This window comes from Diceros bicornis, chromosome X, assembly GCF_020826845.1.
Source record: "Diceros bicornis minor isolate mBicDic1 chromosome X, mDicBic1.mat.cur, whole genome shotgun sequence".
NCBI classification, from domain to species: domain Eukaryota; kingdom Metazoa; phylum Chordata; class Mammalia; order Perissodactyla; family Rhinocerotidae; genus Diceros; species Diceros bicornis.
The window spans coordinates 59156111-59183109 of NC_080781.1; the positions used below are offsets into that span (position 1 = coordinate 59156111).

The 26999-nt window shown below is 48.5% G+C and overlaps 1 protein-coding gene across 1 annotated transcript; it reads right to left on the reverse strand.

Moving 5' to 3' along the window:
- Nucleotides 1-46: 46 nt before the first annotated feature.
- On the reverse strand, nucleotides 47-20837 carry LAS1L (LAS1 like ribosome biogenesis factor). The gene is made up of 14 exons (XM_058535076.1): nucleotides 20700-20837; nucleotides 19629-20326; nucleotides 18758-18883; nucleotides 17718-17787; nucleotides 16807-16888; nucleotides 15723-16004; nucleotides 15389-15435; nucleotides 14444-14553; nucleotides 12585-12670; nucleotides 11655-11861; nucleotides 11151-11298; nucleotides 5254-5777; nucleotides 2320-2470; nucleotides 47-372 (listed from the first exon to the last, which is right to left on the reverse strand). Exons 1-14 carry the CDS (start codon nucleotides 20835-20837, stop codon nucleotides 249-251), a joined length of 2793 nt encoding a protein of 930 aa, XP_058391059.1. The 3' UTR covers nucleotides 47-248.
- Nucleotides 20838-26999: the final 6162 nt, after the last annotated feature.

A 26999-nucleotide genomic window follows, 5' to 3' on the forward strand; every position in this document is an offset into this window, starting at 1 on the left:
GAATTACATTGGTCTGCCCCAGCACACACCCTCATCTCACAAACCCTGAAACAACAGTTTCCTGTTTATTGTTTTTCAAAACAAAACAAAACAAAAAAAACCCCAGAACATATTCAAAATTCCACTGTGGTGGAAAACCGAGCTGATGTGGGCTGTCTCCCAGGTTGTTTCATGGGCATCAGGTGCACTGGATGGGGGGAGGCTGCTGCCCCAGCAGGGCTGGATGAACACTTGCACCAGGGCAGGCATCAGAAGAGCTGCAGGCCAGTTTTGAGCCCATGCAGCTGGCCCTGGCTCCAGACAAGCCCCTCCAAGTTGCTGCTGCCATTGCTGCAGTTGCCACTGCCGATGCCACAGCTCAGGCCCAGGGTGCTGTGGAGAGAGGGGGTGCGGTCAGTCAGGGAAGGAGGCAGCTTTAAGCTCTGGAAGGACTAAGGGTGCTTGATGTGTGTTTGTCTATGGGAAGGGCCCACCCTCCTGCCTAGCTTTACGAAGAAGAAACTGGAGCAAATCTGAGAAACCACTTCAGATGGGCCCCAAGGGTGGCTCTGCCCTCCCCTCAGTGGAGGGAGGGAGGGGAGGAGTGGAACTTTTCAAATGAAACTTTATGCAGAGTCCCAGGATATAAACCCGATTAAAGCAGACCTATTTGGGTTGAGATAGAAGAGGGGAACCCACACCACCCCACCTCCAGGAAGATACTGAAAGTGGCTGCCTTAACAGGCCTTCTTCCAAGGCCCTAGAGCTTGGGGGCCCAGAGGATGCTGGGCTGGATCCCTCCCACTCCCAATAGCTGGTTAAGGGGCCCAAAGTCAGGCTTGTGCTACAGGGCTAGGTCGAGCTCCCATCCCAGGACTGCAAGATTCCTCTAGGGAGACGATAGGTCGAGCTCCCATCCCAGGACTGCAAGATTGCTCTAGGGAGACGACTATCCTCCCCACCCCTGGCCCTGCTGAGAACACTCTTCCTTCCCCTGCTTCCTGCAGGTCAAAGGTCCTTCCAGGTAGATGAGGGTGATAGCTGAGAGCAAAGCCATCATCCTTTCCCTCAGGCAGATCCATGGTTACACTGCTGCAGCTGAAAAAACCCTAAGAGATGATCTAGTCCTGGAACTGAGGCACAGAGATGAAGAAAAGGGACTTGCTCAAGGCCACATAGCCAAGTCAGGGGTGGAGCTGAGACAAGGAACAGGGGTAGGCATGACCGCTCCAGCAGAAGCCTCCCCACTACAGCGGGTGTGAGAGCTGGGCCTAATCAGCTTTCTTCTGGATTTAACAGCTCTACCTGCCCACACTTCATCCATGATACCCTGGTGCTCATCAAGCCAGCCTTACCCAAGGGAAAAGGCGGCCTCTTTCTCTCTCAGACGTGTGGGCCCCACTCCCAACTACAGAACACCTGGCTTCTCCAGCTACCTCCTCTCCTCTCCAAGAGCCCTGCTGCTCCCTGGCCTAGGACCCAAGTCCAGGGCACTGCCTTGGGCCTGGCCAGCTGCTGGAACCCCTGGGTTCTACTAGCCTTCTCCCCGAATGTCCAGAGGAAGAGGGGCTCATCTCCCAGGAAGTGGGTAGGAGGCACAGGGATAGACTCTCAGTTTCAGGGGCCCACAGAGGTCTCTCTCTGGTACTCACAGGATTCTCCTGGTCACAACGGCCCCGCATTCCGGAATATACACGCCCTCTGGACGGGCTTCTTTGTGTTACCAGCGGAGCCCCTGAGCAAGGGCTGCTTGGTTCCTGGCTCCCTGATGACCCAAAGGCTCCCACGCCTGTGATCCAGAGGTGAGTTTCGAGGGAGAGCATTGAGCCCTGCGCAAGGCTTGCTACCAAGATGCCTGGACAGTGTGGGGAGGCCTACCGATTACTCTGTGCACCTCTGGACAAATCCCTTCCCCTTTGTGGGCCTCAGTTTTCTCCTCAGGAACATGAAGAAGTTGGATTAGAGCATCCGTTCTTGACCTTTTGGGAGTGGTGGACCTTTTAACGGATCTGTTGAAAGCTATGGACCTCTCTCTTCCCAAAATGTGCGTGTGCGTGCGCGCACACACACACACACACACACACACAAACTGGATGCAATCTGAGAGGGGTGCCAAGCCATTTCTGCATGGCTGCCTCACTGGCTCCCCCCACTAGGGGCTGGGAGTTCTGGTCAGAGCTCAGCCAGGGACTGGAGTTTATAGATTCCTCATTTAGGCCATGACTAGAGACAGCTATCTCCCCCACCCACCCCACTTTGTGTCCCACCCTTCCTCCATCCCACCCTCCCTCCTTCCCTCCAGAGAAAGGGGTAAGAAATCCTGCTACCACGGGTACTCACCCAGTCTTGCATGTTGGGGGTTCCAGCCGCTGCTCTAGCACAGGCTGGTCCAAAAGATACATGGTGTCATAACTGTCCAGCATAAGCTCTGCTGGGTCCTCGGTCTGACCTGGCATTCGGCCTAAGGGGAAGATGTCCCATCGCACATCTTCTGTGGAGCAAAGGGAGGAGGCAAGAGCATTAGTTCTCAGACTGATGCACAAGCCCACTTACCTTGTCCACCCACTCACCTCAATTAGCCCACTAGCATGGGCTCTCTGTGTATCTCCAGCCTCACTCCTCTCTGCATCACTTCTCATGAGCTCCTCTCCACCTTAATGTTCCCCACCCATTCCATACTCCCTCATACACTCTTTATGGCCCTTCTTTCCCTCTATGTGTTCACACACACACACACACCCTACCACACCCCACATCCCATGCACACAACTACAGACATTTTTGTTCTCTCTGCTCTTCTCCCGCTTCCCCTAAAGGTGTCCTCACATAGATACAGAGAACAACGTCTTTTTCAGACCTAGCTGTATCACTGCCTCAACCTCTCACCCTTACCACTATTTCCACACACACATATATCCAGGAAAGTCTGCATGCCCCAGAATTCCCACAGCACTTCCTCCCCAAACCCACAGATACCTCGGAGTATCTGAATGACCTAGATTTCCTACACATCTACACACAAACCCCCAAATGTGCTTGAGTGCCATATCATTTCTTAGTGGCTTTGCCTTGAGAGATACACACACACACCCACACACCACCTCAGGGTAGACTCTCTCTCAGAGGTATTATGCTCCCCCTGCCCCCTGCAAGGTTTTACTGTCCCCAGATGCACACACAAAGAACATCCCTTCTCTGGGAAAGGGCTTTCTCACTGTATATCCCACCCCCCACCACCACCTAAGTATACATACACAAGCACATAGACCAAGCCCTCCATTTAACAAATGTTCCCAGTTTCACTCCCTGCCTCCCACACCTCTCATTCACAGACACATAAACCAGAAATCTTAATGTCCCTGCATCCCCACATATGTGTATGCACACACAAAGGAAGCAATGGTAAGGGAGAGAAAGAAAGATTTTAACGCCCAGCCTTTCCACGTTCACAAACCACTCCCCACCTCACCCCAAAGATACTCCATTTTAGAATGGACCATGTCAGGTACTCCCCATCTCCTCTGTCCTATCAGTTAAACACTCTCCACACAGTTTATCTTAAATCCCTGTCCCCATCCCCATCCTTAAACCAGTGTATCCAATGTTTTCAAGTGAAGCCTTAACCAGTGAGCTCCTCCAAGTAGATTCAGTCTCTGGCCTCCCACATCTCCCTGGTACCCAAAGAATTTTCCCTGTCATAATGCCCCTGGCATTCTGGAAAGTATCAATCCTGGACTAGCTTTTTATGTTCGCCACAGAATTCCCTTCAGCAAGGGCTGTTCCTCTGCCTGCCCATCCCCCACCTCTGGCTCTTTTACAGGAAGGAAACTGTGTCTATCTTAATGCCCTGCATTGCCCTATGCATACAAAAATATCTTCGTACACAGGAATCACTCCCTCACATGCCTGTCACTGACCTGATCATACTCTCTCCCCATCACTAACATCCCCAACGCTGCCTACATAACTGCCCTTACCTCTCTAGCCTGCACCCTTGTACATGTCCCCTCAGTAACAGCATGGACACACACAGACCATCTCTGGATGGCTGTCTCACTGCCTGTTCTCATGCCCTTCCATATATCCCCAACTCTCATTGCTGCCAGTTCTCTCCCTCATACAGATACCTCCTGACCCCCATGGGTCTCAGCAACTCTGCCCCCCTTCCAAAAACATACATGACCATGTGTGCATGTATGCACAGATGCACGTACAGCCTTCTTCACAATGACTTCTCTTTTCATAGCCCCTACTCTCTGTGACACACACACACACACACACACACACATTTCTGCCTGTGTTGATGCCGCTCCCTTTCAATATTTACAAAGATCTCCAAACACAGCCCTCCTTGCCCTAAGAGATTTCTCTGTCACTGTGCCTTGGTTTGTCCAGCACATGTAGGCACACACCCATTCACAAATACAGACATAAACATGTTCCCCCACCCCTGGCACTCACGGCCTTTATGCCCCAGTCCTTCCACACACATGTCCACAGAAGGGCAAAGGCTCCACCTTTCCCCCTAAGTTCCTTCACTGCCTCCCCTCTCTCCCTATTGTTTCTCACCATGCCCACAATACCCCACACCCAGTCTGTTTCCCCTCCGACCCTCAGACTCCATCACACAGGCTGTGCCCCCACATCTACCCCTGCCTCCAGTGTGTCAGTATACACACATGCCCCCCCACACACACCAGATTGTTCATTCCTTCAGGGTCTCCCTGCCTTAAGGTTCCTGCTCCCTAACCTAAATGAGGACACTCAAAAGACCACCCTCAAGAGAAGCAGATCCATGTTCCCCCACTTTCTTATCACCCAACCCTCCTTGCCCCCCTCCCGGCATTGTGTCACAAACTTGTATGGTCACCTAAAAACACACCACTCCTTATTCTCACTCTTCTGATCTCACTTCCACTTCCTTTGACTTAATGCCCTTGCGTTCCTTCTTTTTCATACACACAGCAAAATCCTGTCTCATTACCACTCAGCCTCCATGTGTACATACACATTCACATATACACAAAAAGCACTCTTTTTTGTCTCCTTGCCCTTGGATCACTGCACATGAAAAACACATGCAGAATCATACACATATCTACCCCCTACCTCTCGTGGTCTCCTCCATGGTTTGCTGGCTAGTGCCTACACCCACACTACCCTTCTATGCTCTCTGAATGAAGCAGCCAGCAGCATGACAATGGAGGGAATCCTCAAGAGCCAACCAAAGATGGAAGATTGGTATGGGGAGAAAGTGAGTATCAGGTTTCTCACCTGAGCTAACTTGCCATGCAGAACCCTGCAAAGCTCCTCTTTTCTGGGCCAGAAGCCTAGCTTTCTCAGCAGTGGGGGACTCCTCCCTCGTAGAGAAAGGCCCCACCTCCATTCTGTCTTCCTCATCATCTTCGTCATCGTCGTCGTCATCGTCATCGTCATCATCATCATCATCTTCATCCTCCACCTCCTCCTTCCACTTCTCCTGGTCATCATTTTCCTCTTCCTCCTCCTCCACCTGGTCTTCCAAAACCTCTTTCTCCTCCTCCTCATCTTCCTTAACATCATTAAGGCTGCCCTGCTCCTCCTGCTGCTGGGCTTCTCCTTCAGGTCCAGAGCTAGAGCAATCTGGTTTGAGGCTCCAATACAGGCTGTCCAGTGTGTATGGAGACTTCCCAACGGGGGAGGCCTCTGAGCCCTCCTGCACCCGACTATTTTCTCCACTCTGGTTATAAATGGAACAGATGTGCAGCAGCTTTTCCTGCTCCCCGTCTGGCAGGACCTGCCCCATGGCTTTAAAGATGCTGAGCAAAGGGAGGGATAGGGAAAGCAAGATTCAAAATCTCAAGTCACTTCATACCCCAACACTCCATGGTTTGAACTTGGTCACTGAGCTTCCCGACCTACCTCTGAAAGGCAGTGAGTAGAGCAGACAGAAAACAGAAACAACAGGACCCTGGACCCTGAACAAGCTCTCTAATTCATCTCTGTGGCACACTTCCATTCTCAGTAAAATAAGGACAATAATGGCAGCCAAATTAGAGGGTTTTGGGGAGGAGTAAATAAGATAGCTCATGTACAGTGCCTGGCACATAGTGGGCATGCAATAAATGATAGCTATTAGTCTGTACTGAAATGATATGTAAATATACAAACTAGCCAATAGACCTGCAGGGCTTGACATGAGAATGGCAGATCTCTCTCTTGCTCTGGCCTAGCTGAGCCACCTGTCCTGAGCTCCAAAGATATGCCTGGAAGTATGCTGGGCTCCTTCTGCCTGGAACACAAAGTGTAATCCCTTTCCAGGAGCAACTACAGCTCAGCCTGGAATGGAGGAAAAGAAAAAAAAGGAGCAGTTGACAAGACAAAGCAGGATGTGGGAGGGAGGCCAGATGAGCACTGCAGACCTCAGGCACTACAGGAGCTGGGGGGAGGCAGAGAGCAAAGGAGGGCAGGAGAGATCAAGAGAGGGCTTTGTGCAGAGACAAGAGCAAGCACGCCGTGCCATGTGCATGTGGTGAGAGTAGCCTGGCTCAAGGGGAAGGGCTGTGCCGAGGAGCTGTGGGAGGAAGAGAAGGCTGTAAAGGTTAAGTGTGTGTGTTGGGCACAGGGGGTCACTTGACAACTCTGAGTGCAGGTGAAGGCTGCGTTTCTGAAGATCACTGTAGTGCCTGTGTGGAGGGTGGCCATATGGAGGATGGCCTGGGTGGGGCAGTCCAGAGGTAGGGAGACCAGGGAGAGTTGGTGAGGGCTGACCTAGGGCACTGGCAGTGGAGAGGGGAGGGAGAGAAGCTGTGAAGGACAAACAGAGAGCAGAGCTTGGTGACCAGATCACAGGGGTCAGGCAGAGGAGAGTTAAAGATGATGATGATGTGCATACAAAGGACGGTGCTAACAGCAAAATCACCTACAGATACAGAGCTGTTGGGAAGGAGAGCTCCTGGGGAAGCAGAGGGCGAGCACCCCTTGCAGAGCCTCACATAGTACCGGGCACCTAGCAGGCACCTGGTCACCGTGGGAGGCACGGGTGGGATGGACAGATGGATAGTTTCCTTCTAGGTGTATTGAGTTTGAACTGTGGGTCGTTCATGAAGGGGCCATATGCTCAGTGGGCTGTTTTCTCTCTGGGTCCTGCAGGCAGACTGGCCACATATGTGTAGTCTCTGGTCACTGGTTGCTGGTTACTGGGGGCAGGGCTGGGAGACCCTTTCTGCAGGGCTAATTTCATATTCCAAGAGGACACTGGCTCAAATTGAACTGATATTGGCTGTCTGGGGGAAGCTCTTGAAAAGCTTTCAGCCTTATTAGAGGAAAAGCCAGAGAAGAAACACTCTTCTCTCTCACTGTGCTCCATTAGTATGATTAATAATAAATATTCCCAGGCACTTAATATTGGCAAGACACCATATCACTGCTGTTTGTTATTACGCAATCGCTATTTCGAGCTGTCTAGTCTGACCACTGAGATGCAGGGGTGATACAAATCTTAAAAGGCATCTCCTTCCTCGGGTTTGTCTGGTCATGGCTCGGGACTGAGAAGCTCACAGGTCAGGTTGGTGGAAGAAGGTAGACTTTGGACTCACAAGACCTGGGCCCAAATCCCTGTTCCACCATCAACAAACCATGCAACTTTTGGATAAGTCACTTCACTCCTCAGAGCTTCAACGTCTTTCTCATCTGTCAAATAAGGATATAATACTTCTACCTCCAAAGATTGCTGTGTCAAATGAAATGAAATAACTTCAAAACAACACAGCACCATGCTTGATACTTAATTTCCAGGGGTATCTTTTACTTTTCCTCTGGGGAAATCAAAGTTCCGCATGCGCCTAACAGCACATGCTTTTTGCAATAGTGCAATCTAACGGGACACTGTAGAAAGCCCAGGAGTTAAGGACAGGATATCTTGGGCTGGCCCAGTGGCGCAGTGGTTAAGTGCGCACTCTCCGCTTTGGCGGCCTGGGGTTCACAGGTTCCGATCCCGGGCGTGCACCAACGCACCGCTTGTCAAGCCATGCTGTGGCGGCGTCCCATATAAAGCAGAGGAAGACGGGCACGGATGTTAGCCCAGGGCCAATCTTCCTCAGCAAAAAAGAGGATTGACCTCAGATGTTAGCTCAGGGCTGATCTTCCTCATAAAAAAAAAAAAAGACAGCATATCTGGATTCTAGACCCAGCTCTGACTTGCAGACTTGCAGTATAACACCTAGGGAAATCTCGTTTCCCAGTCTGTGTAATGGGGTGATTAGAACTAGATTCACTGATTGTCTGGGAAAGGCAGGATCTGTGCACAAGGAATCGTACCCAAGTGAGCCGCTGTTACTGCTGGCATGTGTCGCATCCCTCTGGTATGCTTGGGTTGGGAGAAGATCTCTGTGGTCCAGACTTCTCCAAGACCAGCAGCTTCCACTCTGCAGGCACTTAGGATTGGAAAGTACCTTGAAGGCCACCTATCCAAACCTCTCCATGATGCTCTTTTCACTCCCTCCCCCCATTACATACACATGCCATGTTCCTTCTGGACTTTGAAACTTCCTTTATTCTTTCTCCTGCTTGAATTGCTTAAATGCCTCGTCTGTGACGCTTTCCTGACCCTCCAGGCCTTTTTGGTTCTCCTCCCAGTTTCCTACCCATCCATATCTCTTCCAGTCATGAACACACACATCTGGAGATTTGGCTGTTTGGTTCAGTCTCATCTCCTAGAGGTCTTGCCCTGGCTGACTTCGTCTACAAGGCTACATTTTTCTCTTATAAGCTACTTATAAGCTACTACTGTGCCCCAAATGCTATCAGGGTTCAAGAAAGACTTTATGGGGGGGATCAGGAGTCTAAGAGGGTCTTGGCATCCAGACTCCCACTTCATTTATTCTCCAGGAATGGAGTCAGCTCCCACCAAAGACAATACTGCTGGCAATGAGACAGCAGAGTATAGTTCAATGTTTACTGAGGCCCATATGGGGCCTGGGCTTGTGTGGTGTGCTGTGGCACAGGTGGCTAATGCAGAGCCCTTGTGCTTGAAAAGCTTAGTCTGATAGAGGGAAGGAGACACTAGGGAAAGTAGACACAGCAACACAAAACCTCAGATTTGGGAAGCACCTGAGAGAGTCAACATGACAGGGTAGATGGTGCTGCCACCAAGTGAGACAGGGAGCAGAGGAGGAAGATCACTTTGGGGTTGGGGTGTGGAGTAAGATGACCAATTCCCTTTTGGTCACAGTAAGGTGCCTATGGGTCATCCAAGGGGAGAGGCCTGACATGCAGTCACATAGGAGCTGAATGAAAGGCCTGGGCTAGATAAAGAGATTTGGGTCTTGGCACTTAATGGGAACTAGTAAAAAAGCACAGGCATTTCAAGGAGGGAGTGGTAAACAGCATCAATGCAGCAGACACAACAACAGACAAGGGCCCACTTGATTTGGTAATTAGGAGGTCAAAGCAGCTCTGGGGTGAATGCCAAATTGCAGCAAGTTAAGGAGTAAGAGGGTAGGGAGGAAATCAACATTGTTGAGTGTAGACTACTCTTTTGAGACGTTTTGATGGGACAGAAAGGCGTAATAAGCTCATGATAACCCAACAGAGGGATGCTGGGTCAAAGGAGATTTTGCTTGTGTTGCTGTTATTGTTGTCTTAAGATGAGAAAAACTCAGACATGTTCATAAGTTGAAGAACAAGAGCCAGTAGAGCAAGGGAGAGGCTGGGGTGAGGCCCCAGCGATGCTGGTGGAGGCGGCTCCAGAACACAGGTGGAGGAGCAGACTTTGAGGTGGGGTAAGGCCACCTCATCCCCAGACTAGTGAGAAGGTTGAGTGTAGCCGCCTATCAGTTCACGAGGGCTGGATTTCAGGTAAGTGGGCCCTGCCGGATGCCTCCATGTGCTCGAGGAAGTTAGGGTTCCTCGAAAGGAATGGGAGAGGGGGAGGGGCTTAAAGCGAGTGGTAGGGGTTTAGAACAGTCAGAAAATGGGAGAGAAAGTGGACAGAAAACAAGTAGAAGTTCAGAGAAGCAGAACTGAGACTTAGCCCAAGATTAAGAATCATACCTCTGCAGTGGCAGCAATCTGCAGGGCTATGTGGTTTTCTCCAGCAGAGCTCAGCCACCCAGGCTGAGGAGTGGGGGAAGCAGAGTGGGGAAGATCTATCCCAGCTTGGGGGTTTGCAAGTCAGATATGCCAAAGGATGAGCAGAGCTGAGGGTGCTGATGATGAGCGGCTGATGTAATCAACCACAGACAGGATCAAAGGGAAGCAAGGTTGAGGGAGGGAGAAAATAGAGATGGAGGTCTGGATGCAGGCAAAGAGCAGATGTCATAGCATGTGAGGGTGAGAACTGGAAGGACAAGAGGTGGTGGTCACTGAGGGGGATGCTAGGATGTCAGCTTTCGGAGGTGGAACAGCTCTGAGTGTTGGAAATGGGTAGCTGAGTGTAGTGGAGAATTAAAGTCACTAGTGTTGAGGAGCTGCAGAGTGTCAGATGGGTCACTCAAATGAAAACAGATGTTGTTCCAGAAAACAGGAAGATAACTGAGCGCTAAAGGCTTCTATGAATATGAGGGAAGTGGCTCGAGGTCAGAAAATGACAGAGAAAAGGAAAGGGAGACAACCACAGGCATTTTACAGGAACCAGCAGAATATTCAGTTTGACCATAGAGCCCAGGGTGGACTGTGTAAAGGGAAATCACAGGAGGTACGGTTACCAATGATAGGTTGGGGCAGAATCAGAAAGATCTTTGAACGTCAGGCTAAGAAGCCTAGACTTCATCAGGAAGGCAACAGGGAGCCACTGAAGGTTGCTGAGCACCTATGTATGAGATGTATACTTTGGGAAGATAATAGAAGAGACAGCACTGAGCTTAGAATCAGAAGACTGGGTTCGATAACTAAATAGCAGCTACTATTTATTGTGCACCTACTCTGTACAGGCCACTGTGCTAAGCACTCTAGGGGGGTTGTCTCATTCATTCTCATCCTGGACTCAGTTCAGCCAAGTCTTAAGCTGTGTGATCTGGCAAGAATAGCCTACCCCTCTCGTCTTTGGGACTCAGTTCCCCTATCTGTTAGTAGGAAGGGGACGGAACTAGGTATCCTTGTAAGGGCTGGCCCAACTCTGCCATTCTAGGGCCGTGTGGCCCTGAGGCCTATAAGGCCTCATCCTCTTATCAGATGGAATTCAAGAGACTTACAGCTGAAGGAGTTGGGGGCTGGCCCAGCAAGGTGAGCCCAAGCAGGACTCAACCACCCGGGGCCAGTCAAGGGAGGCAGAGCAGTTGAATAGCCTCCAGCTCCGTCTTGCTTCCCACTGGCTTGCAGAAAATCGGCGGGCATTCCTTCCTGAGAGAGAAGAGAGGGCCTGAGGAGAAGGAATCAGTAAGCCCCCCACCCAATCTTGCACCTTGAAAAGCTTGGCTCTGTTCCTCCCCATCCCCCTAGACTCCCTCCTCTATACCTCCCAATTGCTCAAACAATTCAGGGCCCTCTGCCCCAGCCCAGTTTAGTTGGCTCTGAGGAAAAAAAAAAAAAGGTGGAGGGAGATCTGTCCACTGCTGCCACTGGGCCCTCTTGGGCAAACCTGAACCTTCAAGAAGGAATGTGTCTGCCTGATGCTATTCAGCCGAGAGCTGAGGACAGTGGCAGATGCTCTTGCCTGGGCTGCATCAGGTCCTGGGGCTAGGGCTAGTCTCCCTCACCAGTCTTGGTGTTAGCCACGATCAGTTCAATGGTCCATCTGAGGATGTAGGTGGGCCGGATCCCGCTGTCCCCCAAGGCTGGCAGCTCGGAGAGCATCCTCTCCAACAGGGCCTGCGTGAAGGCCTGGGAGTGCAGGCCCCTGAGCAGGGGCTGCCAGAATTGAGAGAACGGCTTTGGCACCAGGACGTCATTCAAGTCCACATTTTCTGGTTTGTGAGGGACACCCATTGACAAGGAAAGCGGAGGGAGATAGGGAGAAAGGGAGAGAGGGAAGGAGGAAGGGAGGGGGAGAGGGAGGAAAGGAGGAGAGAGGAAGAGAAGGGGGAGAGGAAGGGGAGGAGAGAGTGAAGGAGAAGGAACGGGGCCCCAGCACCACCACCAGAGTTGTCACCACAGAACGAGAGGAAAGAGGAAAGTAGAACAGTGGGGAGAGAAACCAGTTAGTATCTGGCAACCAACAACTGACTCACAACAGAGTATAAAAGAAAAAGAGTTCTGGTTCTAGCTTTCAGCTTTGTCAATAACTCACTGTGTGACTTTGGGTCAGTACCTTCCCCTCTCTGGACCTCAGTCTGCCCGTCTGTAACACGAGGATGTTGGACTAGATGACCTCACAGGCCCTTCCAGTTCTGCTGTTCTAGCTCTCTAGCAAGTGGCTAAATCATAGTTAACACAGCACAATAACGGCATTAAGACTCCCCCTACTCCACCCCGCCCGACCCCATCCAATTCCAGGCCACGGAAGAACAGCCCAGCCACTCCTTATCAGTGGGGCTACCTGTTCTGCTCAGCTGAGAGGGGCTTCCAGAGGCTATGGAATGGCAGGAAACAGCCCTTGACACCCAGTCCAGGGTCACCCTGGCCACCCCTGGCATTCTAGCCCAAGAAACACAGTACCCTAGGGCTGTAGTGAGCCCCCAGGACCCTACCTTCATAGTCTATCTGCAAAGCTGCCAACTGCTCAAATGTGGGAATGAGAAAGCCGTCATCCAGAAAAGCATCCAGCACAGCCTCCCTGGAGCAAGAGGAGATTTAATTAAGCAAACTGAAGCAGGCAGAAGACCCTCTCCTACTCCCCTACCCACTCCAAAGGCAGCTAAAGCCTCTGGCTCAATTGGCTAAAGCAGCATGCGGGAAAAGGAAGGCAGGTGACAGTTGGATCTCAAGTCTTAGCCTCCTGGGCAAGGGGCTGGGCCAGAGACTGGGATCAGTGGGTTTTGAACAAGCATTTGCCAAGCACATGCTGATCTAAGACCCACAATGAGGGCAGTAGTGGCTGAACAAGACTGAAAATACAGATGGTGAAAAGTCCCAGGCCCACAGAGGAGTTAAATGCCTGGGGTCACAGGGCTTTTAGACTTTAGTTCCTGCTCAGTCTTTCTGTTTCTCTTGACAGTCCTCTGGCCTCCTAGCCCTCCCCCTCTCCCTGGTTGCCCTGTTTCAGATCCTAGATGCAGAAACTTTGGGGACACAATTGCTGGACCAAATATGATCCTTATTCCTAGGGACTCCAAGAACCCAGTAGTAAGTTATAGAGGTTGAAAGCATAGGCTATACGGGTAATCCCTCATCCTCATCTAGTTCAAAGTGAAACCAGCAAGAGCCAGCTGTCTTCTCCAGAGCTAGCAGTTCCCCAAGAGGCTCTCCTAGATGACAAGGCCTAGAGGGAGAACAAGAGCTCCCAAGGTGTCTCAATGCCTGAAGGGTGGTCATGCTCAGATCCCCCACCCCCGCACCAGGCTCAAGGAGGAAAGAGTTGTCCTTCCATCCCTCTCCCATCTCCTCAGGTCAGTATCCAGGAAGAGCACTTGAAGCAGCCAGCCAGCTGTCTGCTAAGCACAAGCAGGCAGACACTACTGTATAGAGGCACAAGGATAGTTTTCCCAGCTGCGGAAGAGGCTACCACCCATCTTTTTGCTGAAAGGTGCAGCCAAGAAGCCTAGGCTGGGCAGACATTGATAAAACACCTTTGGAACTAGTAATATCCTGGGAATGAAGAAGACTCCAGGGGTAATCCCAACCTGCACTGTAGGCTCCCACTCAAGCCCACTGCCACCTAGACCACCTTCCTATACACTCTGCTCCATCCTAGATTCCTTCCAACCTCTCCCTAGCTGGGAAGGTCTAGGACTGCCTCCACAGGTTCTTAGTGGAAGGTTCCCCAAAGACCTTTCCAGCTAAATTTAGGTAGCAAGCCCCCAAGAGCTAGGGAGAAGAGGAATGGATAGACGCTGTTTGTCTGCTCTGGATTGAACTGAGCACTATTTTTTGGGAAAAAGGCTCATGGCCATACTAAGCGAGGAGGGACTTAGTCGTTTGAGGACCCAGGCCCTGGGAAGGCCCCTCCTTGGTACCCCCAACCATGACTATCCAGTGGATACTGACACTCTCCAATAGCAGTTCAAAAGAAAAGACAAGCAGTGCCCACCATATATCTTTTACCTCAAACTTGGACAAGGGCTAGGCAGTGAGGCGGTAATTCTCCTAGTTGCCAAGAGTTCCACATACCACTGGACGGAGAAGAACAAAGCTGGCCAGGGGACGGATGACCACCGACATTCCTGCCTCTGGCCATTTTAGTGACTCAGAGTAGGCAACTCCCACCTGGTCGCTGGCAGGGCCAGGACAAGAGGGTCATGCAGAATGCAAGGTCACCCCATGAGGGATCAGGATTATCCTTGGGATTTCCTACAGTAGAGGTTGGCAAGCTGGGATATGGAAACCAATTTCAGTGAGGCTGCTACGCTCTACCCCAGAGTAGGCAGCCCCTGATTACCTAGTTACGAACCTGTTCTCCCATGTAATGCCCTTGAGCTCAGCCAGGATGCATTCTACAGGTGGGGACAGGTTATTCCATGCCTTAATGGCCTGAGGTAAATGCCTAAATTTCTCCAGAACCTGCCAGCAAAAAGGAACCCATCAGAAGGTTGGTTCAGTCAGGCAACCCTCCTCCACCCCTCCAGGATCCCTTCCCATAGGACCTCTCAGCACCTCCCTTCAGGGGATAGGGCAGGGCATGCAGGGGTGGGCCCCTAACTCCCCTATTGGTCTTGCAACTAAAAATATCATGACCTTCAAACGCCAGACTTTCTTCTCCTCCTCCTCCTCCCCAAACCCCTTGAATTCCCTGTGGCTCCCAATCACCACATACCCCAATACTAAGATATCTAGTGGGAGAATTTGGTTGGAGTTGGGTAGAGACCCTTGGGCCAAGGGGTGAGGGGAAGCAATGGGTTATGCAAGAAAGGAAATCAGGAAACCCAGGCTCTAATCCTGGTTCTATCACTAACTGCTTATGTGACCTTGGGCCAGTCGCTTCAATTATCCATGGCTTCAGTTTCTTTGTCTGTGAAAAGGAAGGATTCAGCTGAATGGTTTCTAAGCTACCTTCCTTTCTGCTAAAACAGCTCCCCTCAAGCTCACCTGATCTAGGAAAGTTCCTGGGCACCATCTGCTGATCAGCTGCAGTACTGCAGGTCTATGCAACCACCTATGTCCAGTTGTTCCCCACCACCCCATGGGGCAGATTATCCACAAACTTTCAGCATCTCCCCCCTCCATTGGTGTGGAGGGTTAGCCAACTGGACTCTGCTTCTCCTGTTTCTGAGAAGTTCCCTCAAGCTTTGCCACTTTTCTTTAAAATTCCTTCTTAGGATTTCTCTAAGGTAGCTGGCAAGAGGGAAGAAATGGCTGGGGAAGGAGAGAACATGCCAAATCAAGGGCACTTTCTTACCTTAAACTGTTCCTCTTCATATGATACCAGCAGTTCCCGGGCTCTTTCTGAAAACAGAATAGGGAAACAGATAGAGCAGCCAGCCCAGCACCCTGTTCCTAATGGGATTCTGAGCCCCTCTCACCTCATTTCTTGAGTTGTAAATTGGGAACTAGAATTCTTGCCTCTCCTACTTCACAGGGATCAAGGAAGATGCTTGAGATAGTAGTTTTTTTAAGCTAAGACTCACTACAACCCCAGAGAAAATGCTGAGCCAGGGAAACCACCAGTGTCAACCTTAAGCCCGAGTCTTCCAGGCTCATGGGCCCCTTTCTGCCCCGACAAGGACACCTACCATATAGCTCTTTATGTCTCAGAGCCTTTTCCCAATGCAAATCAGCCTCTGTGTTGCTTTTGTGGTCTCCATCAGCCCGGACATCCAGCTCTGCATCTTTCCCTTCATCCTTATGTTCTGGTCTCTGTTCTGTGACATCATCAACAACAATGTTCTTATCCTCTTGGCCCTCTTCATCTGTCTCTTCCCTGTCCTCCTCCAACTCCCAGGTCTCTCTCAGGCTGTTCTCCAGTTGGCGGCACCAGTAGGTCTTCTGGAGCCAATCCAGGACAAAGTAGCAGCCTAAAGGAGGAGAGGAAGAAAGGCAGTGCCATAGGAGCAGCCACAGGCTAGCAGCTCTTAGCAGGTCCCCAGCCTCATCTTGCAAGCATTATGGGAAGGCCCCAGGGAAGAGGCGTGGCTCCAAGAAGGCACAAATCTCAAATATCCAGAAGCTGCCCCTCTTTCATTGGGTTATCCCTCTGTTCTTTGCTGTCTCCTGCTCACCAGTACCTTTCCTAGAAAAAGCTAATACTAGGCTTGGATATGGAATGACAAAAATGGCACAGGGCTGGCAAGTGGGAGAACAAAGACCCAGCCCCACTGGCTAGTTACATGGCCTTGGTCTGAGATCTTTTCTAGATCTGTTTCCCCTGCACGAAAGGTCTAGGCTGAAGCAGGGGTCCTTAGTTAGGATGGGGTGTCCAAAGAACCCCTGGGTTCATGACACTTGATGGCTCACACCTCTCAACTTGCCCCCTGCCACTCCCCTCCTCAGGCACAAAATTTAAGGGATGCCCAAACACTCAATAATCGAGATATCAAAACAAGATCAGAACAGTGCCCTGCCAAGCCACATTACAAAAGGAGAAATCAGTTAACACTAATCCTGTCTTTACTTAAAATTTGATATTTTGTTCATTGTGGGTTTTTCCACATTAAAATGTTATTTATCTTGATTACTGAGTTCTGATGCCCCCTTAAAGTTTGTGCCCAAGGCAAGTGCCTCACTTGCCTCGCCCTAGTCCTGGCTCTGACCCCAGATGGAGACCTTCCTCCCTCTACCTGGGCTTAACTATGATAGTTATACTCCCTGGGGACTCACCTCTGCGGCAGTCATTTATATGGGGCATTTTCTTGTGGGTCAACTCATGGCGAAGTTCAACAATCCAATCTGGAATGTTCACCTGATTTTGGGGGAGGACGTTGAGTGTAGAAATTAGAAAATATTAAAGCTGGAAGGGACCACAGAGATGAATTAGCCTGGCCTCCCCCCACTTTACAGATAGAGAAATTGAGGTCCTGAGAAGGGGTTCCAGTCTTAGTGGCAGAGCTAAGATTAGAAACCAGGTCTCCCAATTCTTTTTACTACTCTGCAGAGGTGATCTTGAAAATCAGAAAAAACACTCGCCTCCCCCAGCCACCAAACACCCTCCTTCAACAAAGAGGTTCCTGTGAATGAGCATTAACAATCATCTTCTCCAGCCTCCCTCCAACCTGTCTATACCAGTCCCTCTCCCTGGGTACCCTTTACCCCCTCCTTCCTCCCTCTTTCCCACACCTCCTCCAGGATGCTTCTCTTTATGGTTGAGAACCTGCCTGCCCTCTGGGCCTCTACACATCTCACATACTCACTGAGGGCAGGAACATCTGGCATTTTCATGCTACTTGGCTGAGCGTGTCTCCTCCCTCAGACTGTCAGCTCCCAGAAGGCAGGCGCTGTGACTGCCACCTCTTTCCTGTCCCCACCCAGTGGAGCATCCAGGTGCCTCAGCTTCACTGGGCCACTCCCAGCAAGCTGGGCAGTAAAGCCAACTGAAGATAGCAGCCATGAGCAAGGGAGTAAGTGTGCTTCTTTCACGTTGGAGGCTGAGGCTCTGGGGTTCTTGCTGGGCTTGGCCTGGCCAGTAGTGGTGGGATGAGCTAGTCTGACTGTGTGCCCACATCACCCCATGCCCCATTTAGTGAGCCCTCCTGGGGAGAGAGAATTGAGCAAGGCCACTTTATCATACACACCTCCTGAGCCAGGAACTTGAGGGGGAGCTTGACAAACTTTGTTTTCCTTTCCGAAATAAGATTCACAAACCTGGAGTTGGGGGAGAAATAAGTGGCACAGCCCAAGCAACTGTTTTACTCAAACCAGTGGGGCTTCAAAACACCTTGCTGAGTTACTGACACTTTGCATTTCCACAACCTTTCCACTGAGTGTTCTGTCCTATTCTTATGGTTGGTGTCAGCCAGAGCAGGGACAGTTCCATCCAGTCCAACAATTACTGAGGGTCTGCCCTGTACTGAAGCCGTACAGATGAGTAAGACACTGCTCTGGACTTGAAGAATTCAGTCTAGGATAAATAATCACAACATAATGTAACATATTATGCTGGAACATAATACTATAATGCTAGGACGAAGGACTACATAAAATGATACGGGAAGCACAGCTAAATGATGGAGAAGGTAAGAAGAGCTAGGGAGGACCTCCAGGCAGATAAGGGGAAGAGTATGAGATGAGCAAAGACTTTGACAGATGAGAAAACTCAGTGACAGCCTTTTTCCCAATGTGCATGAGCCTGCTAGAACCACTATGAGTCACTCTGTGAGTCAGGAACTACTGGGCCACATCTCCACTTCCACAACTCAGCAACCTTTCAGTGTTCGTGGAGAGAAGGGGAAAAGTGTGGTGCTAAGTATAAATGGGGAGAGGATTGGAAAATCTACATTAAATTATGGCCAAGGACATGGAACCATTCAGAAAAGTTCCTCTGGGTGAAAGAGTTAAAGGGGAAGAAAAACAAACTGTCAAAGCTGGAAGAGACCTACAGAGATCTCTTGGTGTGAACCACCCCCACCCCACATTCCAAGAAACAGATGGAAAGAAAAATAAAAGAGAGAAGGCTCTCAGGAAAGGAAAAAGAGAAACGTGTGTTGATAGGGGGGTACCAAAAGCTGTCAAGTCAAGCAATCACAGGGTAACCCAAGCTTTGCTTAACATGTGCTACCCCCACCCCAACCCCCCCCAAAACCACCCCCCAACTCCCACCCGTGGTAGGTCTTACCTGACCAATGCCATGCCATAGAGCAGTCTAAGTTCATCAGTGCCCAAGCCACCAGTTACATCCATGAGCTTACAGCGTACCAGGTCAGCAGTAGAAGCCACTGCCAGGGGGAGTTCGTTGCCTAACCTAAAGGGCCACAGTCCAGCACCATCATAAAGGTCCCTTACACTGATCCACCCTCCACCTCAGAACCTAGGTTGCTGTAGGTTATTCCAATTATATATTGGCTGAAGAGTGCATGAACAGACACAAATCAAGAAGATGGGAAGAGGGAGGATAACGTCCCTGGGATCCAATAGTACAGAGGGCATGAGAAGCTGTCTAGGATATATACAGGACATCTAACTGCTATGCAATCAACCAACAATTAAGTGTGGACACACCCCTTTCTTTCACCCTGAAACCCTCAACTCATTCAACTGGAGAAGACCCTTATCCCTTGAGACCTTTACCCTTTGTCTGCTCTCAACTGGACTGAGGAGGCCCATTCCAACATGGTTTTGTAGGCAAACCACCCCCGCCCCCATTCGAATCGGAAATCCACCCTAGGATATTAACCTACTACTTAAGCACTGGCTCAGCCACACTGGTCCCTCCGGCACCCTCACCAAGATGGGAGAAGGTGAGGGTCAAAGCTCGAAGATTTTACAGGAGGATTGTTAAGGCACACTCTCTTTCTTTCTGCAAACGGGATTAGTGCAAGAGCTTGGCTGAGACTTTCCCCCAGGCACTTGGGAGAGGGGCAACGCCCAAACCACTCACACGGGCACCACCAGGCAATTTAGGAGAATAAAGCCTTATACAAATTCTACAAAGGAAGAGGTGAGGCGCCACCAGCACGCAGGTAGGAAGGCTGAGCCTGCCGCCTTACCTGCTTCTCCACACGGTGATGCGGTTCAGCGCGTACTGCTGCAATTTATGGTCGTCACAGAACAGATACACCGTCACCTGATCCCACTCGGCCTTACCGAGCCAGGCGACCACGATGCGCTGTGCCCAAAGTGGCGACGACTCTATCTCTTGGACGCACTTCCCGCACCACGCACTCCACACGCGATCCATCACCCGGTGACCCAGACCTGGCCCGGCCCCGGATTCCCACCAGACACTGGACTCGACGCAGCTTGTACCGCGGCCCTCCTCACAGCCTGCAGCCCAACAAGCCACGCTCACTCCAAACCGCCGCCGCACCAGTAGCCAATAGGAGAGCGTGACCCCGACGCAAGCCCGCCTCCCAGCGTTAGCGTGGCAAATCGGAACGCGAGGGCAGGGGGCCGACCAAACACGAGATGGGAGTACGTCTTCGCCGGCCGGATGTGTTCTTTTCGCAAAGCAACCGTAGCAGCTGCAAGCGTTCGGCCTCAAGGTTCCGCTAATTTCCTCGTTGCTAACGGCCTTCTGTCCCAGACCGAGAGGGATGTGTCTGCACTGCAGGAGGAATGTTAGTTTGCGCCCCTTGGCGGGCAGGGAAGGGATTGTGATAATCCAGTGTACTGCAAATGGTCTTATGTTTTTATTGCCATGAATCAGCACCTGATCCAGTAAAACGCTATTGACACTGGAGCAAGACTACAGAGCAAATATCTAATATCTAGATATCTAAAGTTGAGATGAAAAATCTGCTGGGTTTTCACATCTGTACAGTGAGGGGCTTAGACTGAGTGACCTCTAGGTTTTCTTTCATAGCTGAGAATTGTAGGATTTTACTCTGCCAGCATTCCACTGCTTTGTTGGTTTCAATATCCACAAACGTATACTTAATTTTTCTGCATAATTCCTTGGCATTCTGCAGTTCTGGGGGGAAAGCAATATTATGAAGCCTTTCTGGTTTTACACGTTGGCTAAAATGTATTCAGGACTCTGTCTCAGTCCTTCTCACAGAAGTTATTTTCCAGTCTAACACTTGAGAGAAAACTGTTGCTAGCAATCTTAACAGCATTACTGTAAGTCGCTCTGTTTGACTTGAGAGCAACAAATTCCAATCCATTCTCCGTATGCGCCTCTTTCTCCAGCCAGCTTCTCCTAAGATGTAGTCTGCCTGTGGTTCTTGAATGACAGTTACTCTGTCCTGAGTAGCCATGCCAACCAGTAAGCCAGGTGTCTACCAGAAACCAGATACCCTTTCACCTTCGAGTGAGTGCAGGCAAAGACAGGAAGATGGCTTATACGACCCATCAAGATCCAGTCCAGTCAAAGGGCCTGCTAGGTCTGCAGGAATCATCCGTGAACATTTGAATGATTAGAAGGGGGGTTAGAAGCTAGTCCTTTTTCAGGTAAAGACCCCTACCCTTCCTCTTTCCTACCCCGTGAAGCTGAAGGTCTCCCTATTCCATGTATTCCAAGAAAACTTGACCAAAGCATGTAACAAGAGCACCATGTCTAATATGTGGCAAATGAGGCCTGAGACCTATTGAGAATGGGATTATTGGATCAAGTATACTAAGTAGTGATGCCTTTGAGGAGGCACTATATTAATTTCCTGTGGCTGCTATAACAAATTTCCACAAACTTGGTGGCTTAAAACAACAGAAATTTTTGATCTCACAGTTCTGGAAGTCTGAAGTCCAAAATCAGTATCATTTAGCTGAAATCAAGGTGCTGACAGGACCATAGTCCCTTTGGCTGCTCTAGGGGAGAATCCATTTCTTCTCTTTTCCAGCTTCTAAAGGCTACTGGCATTCCTTGGCTTGTAGCCACATCACTCCAATCTTAAAGTCCAGCATCCTCAAATGTTTCTCTGCTCCGTCTTCACTTTATCTTTTCTCTGTTTAAGATCTCCCTCTGCCTCCCTCTACTACATGTGGTTACATTTAGGGCTCGTCTGGATAATCCAGGATAATCTCTCCATTTCAAGGTCTTTAATTTAACTATATCTGCAATTAAATTTATGTTAACATATAAAGTAGCATTATTTTATTTTATTTATTTATTTTACCATATAAAGTAACATTCACACTTTCCAGGGATTAGGATATGGATGTCTTTGGGGTGTGGGGGGTGGGGGTTGGGTGTGCAATTTTTTCAGCCTACCACAGGCACTATGGAATCCATCCTGGTACATCCTCAAGAATCCTAAGAATCCCTAGGCATGTGGTGCTACAGGACACCTCCAGCTGTACCAGTGGTCTTGAATTAAACAAGCATTCTCCAAGTCTAAGGCATTGCCTATGAATCTTGAAGTTGATCAAATTTGTCTTTAAGCACTGCTTCCATTTGTTTCACCATTCCCCTCCCTCTAACTCCCCACCCCCACTTTTGTGCATCCCATTCACCTGAGGCAGTCCTGAGGCCCCTACTGAGCACATACCTATATGCTGATGCCTTTCAAGTCTCCAGCTCTGGTCCTAATCTTTCTCTGAAGCTCTAGATTCATTTAATCAACTGCCTGCTACACTCAGTATTAATCTTTCCAAAACTAAAATACTTTCCCCAAAAATCTGCCCTGCAACTCCTTCAATCCCAGTAAATGTCAACAACGTCCACACAGTCATCCAAATTTCACTCTCTGCACTCAGACAGCTTGGGCTTGAATTCTGGCTTCAGCACTATCTGTGAAAACTCGAGCAAGTTATTTAACTTCTCTGATTTTCTTCATCTTAAAATGGAGAAAAAGGAGCACTTACCTCGTAGGACTGTTGTGTCGATTTAAAAAGGTAAGTGTAGAGTTCTTAGAACCGTGCATGCCACATTGTAAGCACTTGAAATATTAGCCTATATTGTTATTAACATTATCATCCTCTACTATCCACCTCCTCCCTCACCTCCACGCTGCCCCTCCCCACAACTACATAATCTGTCTAGTAAATTCTACTAACTATCTTTTAATCAGTCCTCTCCTTGACATCCTCATGGCCACTGTTCTCGTTCAGGCCTTGGTCCTCTCTGGATCATGTACTACCTTCCTAACTGGTCTCCTTGCTTCCATCCCTTACACAGCAGGGAAGAGGGCTCACAAACTTGAACCTCATCTTGTTAGAATCATAAATTCCTGAACTGTTTTCCTGAAAAAGTAGGCATTAAATGGCTTTTCAAGGGTTTTTACAATTTGGCTCAAACCTACCTCATGTCCAATTACTCCCTGTACCACATTGAAGTTATAGCTGGTCTCTAAATATGCAAATCTCTTGTAAGCCTCTGTGCCTTTGTCTATTATGTTAGCACTCTCTAGAGTTCTCTCCTTTCTTCCCTCTTTCTGGCAAACCACTATTCATCCTTTAAGATTCAGGATCCTTTGTCAAAATCAGTCATTCCCCCCCTGCCCCCAGGAGTGCCGCTTCGGCGGCCCAGCAGGGTTCGCAGGTGCAGATCCTGGCCATGCACCGATGCACTGCTTGTCAAGCCATGCTATGGTGGCATCCCATTTAAAGTAGAGGAAGATGGGCACGGATGTTAGCCCAGGGCCAATCTTCTTCAGCAAAAAGAGGAGGATCAGCATTGGATGTTAGCTCAGGGCTGATCTTCCTCACAACAAAAAAAAAGAAAAAAAAAATCAGTTCCCCCAAACAGAGTAAATCTGTCAAGCCCTTCTCTGAATCCCCACACCACTTGTACATCCTTCTATTGGAGGAAGGAAGGGAAAGAAACACTGAATGCCTACCATGGGCCAGGCTATGTGCTATGTACTATGCAAAGTGCTTGACAGCATTGAACTTTATCTGAGCCCTGGGCTCCAAGAAAGCAGCCACAATTGAGAAACTCCCCCAACCTTTTGTGTTCCAAAAAACAGCTAATTATAAAGGACCACAGTGCTCTGGCGTATTCCAGGATAAGACCCTCTCCATACTGCTTCACGACTCCCGTAAGACTTGTGATGACTCCTTTGTTTACCTGCCTCTATAAAACCCTAACTTTCCTTTTTTTTTCTTTGAACATTTTCTCTATGGCTATAGCCTGAATAAAATCATCTCCTTAATTGCCTGGTGCATTTTGTCTTTCACATGGTCCTCACAATTCTGTGAAGTTGGTTTTGTTCTCATCAGTTTACAGATGAGAAAACCAAAGCTCAGCTGCATGGCCTAAATTAGCACAATTATGTGATTCCCTCCCAGGTCTGTGTGGCTCTGAAGCCTAGGGTCTTTCCACAACCCTCAGACATGGGTTGTGATTTACCTGTTTACAGGTCTGCTTCAGACCATGAGAACTTCAAAAGCAGGAACATCCAGGGCTCCAATTAGCCTTAATCTTTGTTTGCTGAAGGAATTTCTGAACAAACCACATCAACTCCCACTAAAGTAGTGTTGCAATGTTTCTCAAACTTTCTCTTTAACCCAAACTTCTTTTTGATAAGTGGGAAAAACAAACGTGAAAGGCTGAAATTCTGAGCCAAAGGAGAATGTACGTTTTAAATGGAAAAAACAGAGCCTTATCCAAAGGAATGGGGCCCTCTGAGGAATTTCAGGCCTGATGTTGGGGAGGGGCTAATGTCTCTTCTAAAACCTCAAGCATTCTAAAGCCCTAAAGTGTCAGAATTTCCTCAGAGAAGTAGATGACCCACTTGACAATGGAAGGTCTTCATTGGCCACTGTGTCACATTTATTGTTCTATCCAACAATACCTCAGAATCAAATGCTGGGAGGTGATAGCAATGTAACACATCTCAGGTTAACTGCCTGCTTCTGTTGCAGGATCCTTTCTAGAATCATTATATCTTCCCAATGGAGGGGGCCCCAGAGGTCATCTTATCCAGTCCCCTGACTAAGTAGATTGTTTCTCAGCCAAATGGGAACCTATACTTTCTTAAGGATTTGTTTTAGATGCTAACACTGGTCACAGTAGGAAGTTGTTATTTGTGTCTAGCTTCCATCTTTTGTGCTGCAATAGCAACATGACTTCTTTCAGCTCTCTGCCAAAATGGCAGACAGTCTTATAGATTCAAAGTTCCCACTCAACCCTTAATCTACCTGAACAGTGCCTCTGTTCCAATTCTCAGATTATGTATTTTTCCCTAACGAAGCCAGACACTCCTCTACTACTAGCATGGAAGGCTAGATTGGAGCAGTGCAAACTGGATGAGAGAGGGGATCCTCCGTTTTAGGGGTCTATCAGCATATCTCTAAAGGAGTAGCTTTTGAACATTTCTGGATCCAGACCCATTGTAAGCAATACCTTTTACTTCATAACTCGTTTCACATGTACATATGTATAACCGAAACAAAATTTCCACAAGACAGTACTTACCACTACATGAAATTCAACTCTAGTTTTTTTAGTTTCATTTTTTGAAAAATGCTGGTCATCACTCTCATGTAAGGGGGGCATGGACCTATGCCACAAATGTTACCGCCCATCGTGGGGCCTTCTGCTTGCCACAAGACATGCCAATAGTCAAGAGGCAAGGTGGTAGGAGAAAAAGGACTTTTATTATAGCTTGCTAGCAAGATGGAAGATGGCTGACTAATGTCTGAAAAAAAACATCTTAAGGGGCACAAAGTCTTACAGCAGTTATATAGGCTGGTGGGTTATAGGGGAGGGGGTTAGGAATGTTAACCTTCTGGTGTTACAGACTGGGAGTCACCACACCAGATCTTTCAGTTTTCATTGATGATGGCGATTAGCATAAATTCTCTGTTAGGGGGTCATCACATTCCTAAAGAACTCAAAAGAACAAAGTTATCATCTTACCACAGCTGGGAGGTACGTGCACAAGCAGGGGTTATAAAATCAACACTGCAGTTAGATCTCCTGGAGGGTGCATATCCAGCTGGGTTAGTTTGTCAGAGGTCTTTCAAAGTTATCGTAGGATTTCTTTTCTACAATGGCTTCCCTTATGTCAACCTTCTCTTGAGCCAGTATCAATTCCCCCTTTGCTGTTTAACCCCTCAATCTTGAGGGATATCCTGTTATTCCATCTTATTGAACCAGTCTCTTAGTAAGATGGTGGTGCAGATGGGCTCCCAAAGTTAGGCCTATAATGTGTAAGCAAGTGTAAGCAAGTAACCAGGTAATTAATAAGACAAAAAGAAAAACAAAGTTAATCGTGGGAGCAAATTATAAACCAGTTTCTGAGTTCAGAGGACAGCCAGTCAAGATTTCTAGATGTCAGCGTCAAAGCATCTTTTGCAGTTTGGAATGTCTCTGATGATGTTATGGGGTATTCATGTACCTTTCTGAGTGGCTTATAGAGCAACAGACGTGAACCTCTCTTAAGTTTATATCAAGTCCACCAGCTTCAGTTTGTAAAGCTTCAGGAAAAAGGGCAGGTTCAGTTCTCAGTGATTCCAAATGAAAATGACAGAAAAAAAAATCAAAAACGTTAGTTTGGAGATTTGTGCCAGATAGTTCAGGAGACTAGAAGAATTCAGGATCCAGTCCAGTTAACAGATACAAAACAGAAGCCTCAAAGACAATTATCAGAACTAAAACCTAATATAAATAAATGTGTACTATAGTTTCTATTGAAACATATATTTTTCCCTCTAAAATCACCCTCGTTTTATAAAAGCTAGCCAAATTAAAACTAACTGGTTTGCAGAATAAGTTTAGTTTCAATAAATTTGGCCCAATTATTTACATAAGTACAGCAAGAATAGCCATTGGTCACATAGGCTCTTTTAATGCCGCTCTGCTGGAACTCTTTATAAGAAATCTCAGATTGAACTTCAAAGGTCTCTCGAGGCCAGAAAAGCCAAGCCAAGGACTTTGTCATCAGCATTTGCCTGCAATACCTACAGATTTGGGTGATTTCCTCTCTTCTTGAAGGTCCCCCAAAATATTTCAAGGTTCTTTGCACCTGCCGGATAAGTGACATTCCTTACTTATCCAGTAAGTGCTGCTTGGAACACTGAACATAAGGTACCAAGCCAATATTTCCATGTGGCTTTATTCCATAAAGCCCAATCTTTGTCTGTCAAAAGCTGTCTTGTCACATTCCAGTCAAAGCGTGGTAATATGGCCAATGTTTCCAAATGTGTCCTGTTATAAGGAGAACAGATTCTTATTGAACTTATGCAAATAACTATATTGACATGAAACCAACAATACTCACTTACTAAGAGTTTTCAAATCCTGGAGGGATCAGGTAGGGAGAAAAAGATAAATGTTTCAATCCTGCTTACAAAGGTAAAATTTACCAAATTGCCATAAGCCATAGCAGCTCAGGAGAGAAGAGAAAAAGTTTTCCTTGAATCTGAAAAAACAAAACATTAAAAAATCATCAATATTTGAAACAAAGTCATAAAAATTATAGTCATCCTCATCAGTTCATTCAGTCCAATGTAATTGATTCTTGATCTTAATCTTCTGT

What these genes read in the sequence shown, in the direction of transcription:
- LAS1L (XM_058535076.1), bottom strand. Translation starts at nt 20,837, where the DNA reads ATGGCTACTCAGGACAGAGTAACTGTCATTCAAGAACCACAGGCAGAC. An exon ending in AGCCCCCAACTCCTTCAGCT is followed by an intron (nt 5,778 to 11,150) that starts GTAAGTCTCTTG and finishes CCCTTTGCTCAG; the next exon opens with CATCTTTAAAGCCATGGGGC. An exon ending in CCCCCAACATGCAAGACTGG is followed by an intron (nt 373 to 2,319) that starts GTGAGTACCCGT and finishes CTCTCTCCACAG; the next exon opens with CACCCTGGGCCTGAGCTGTG.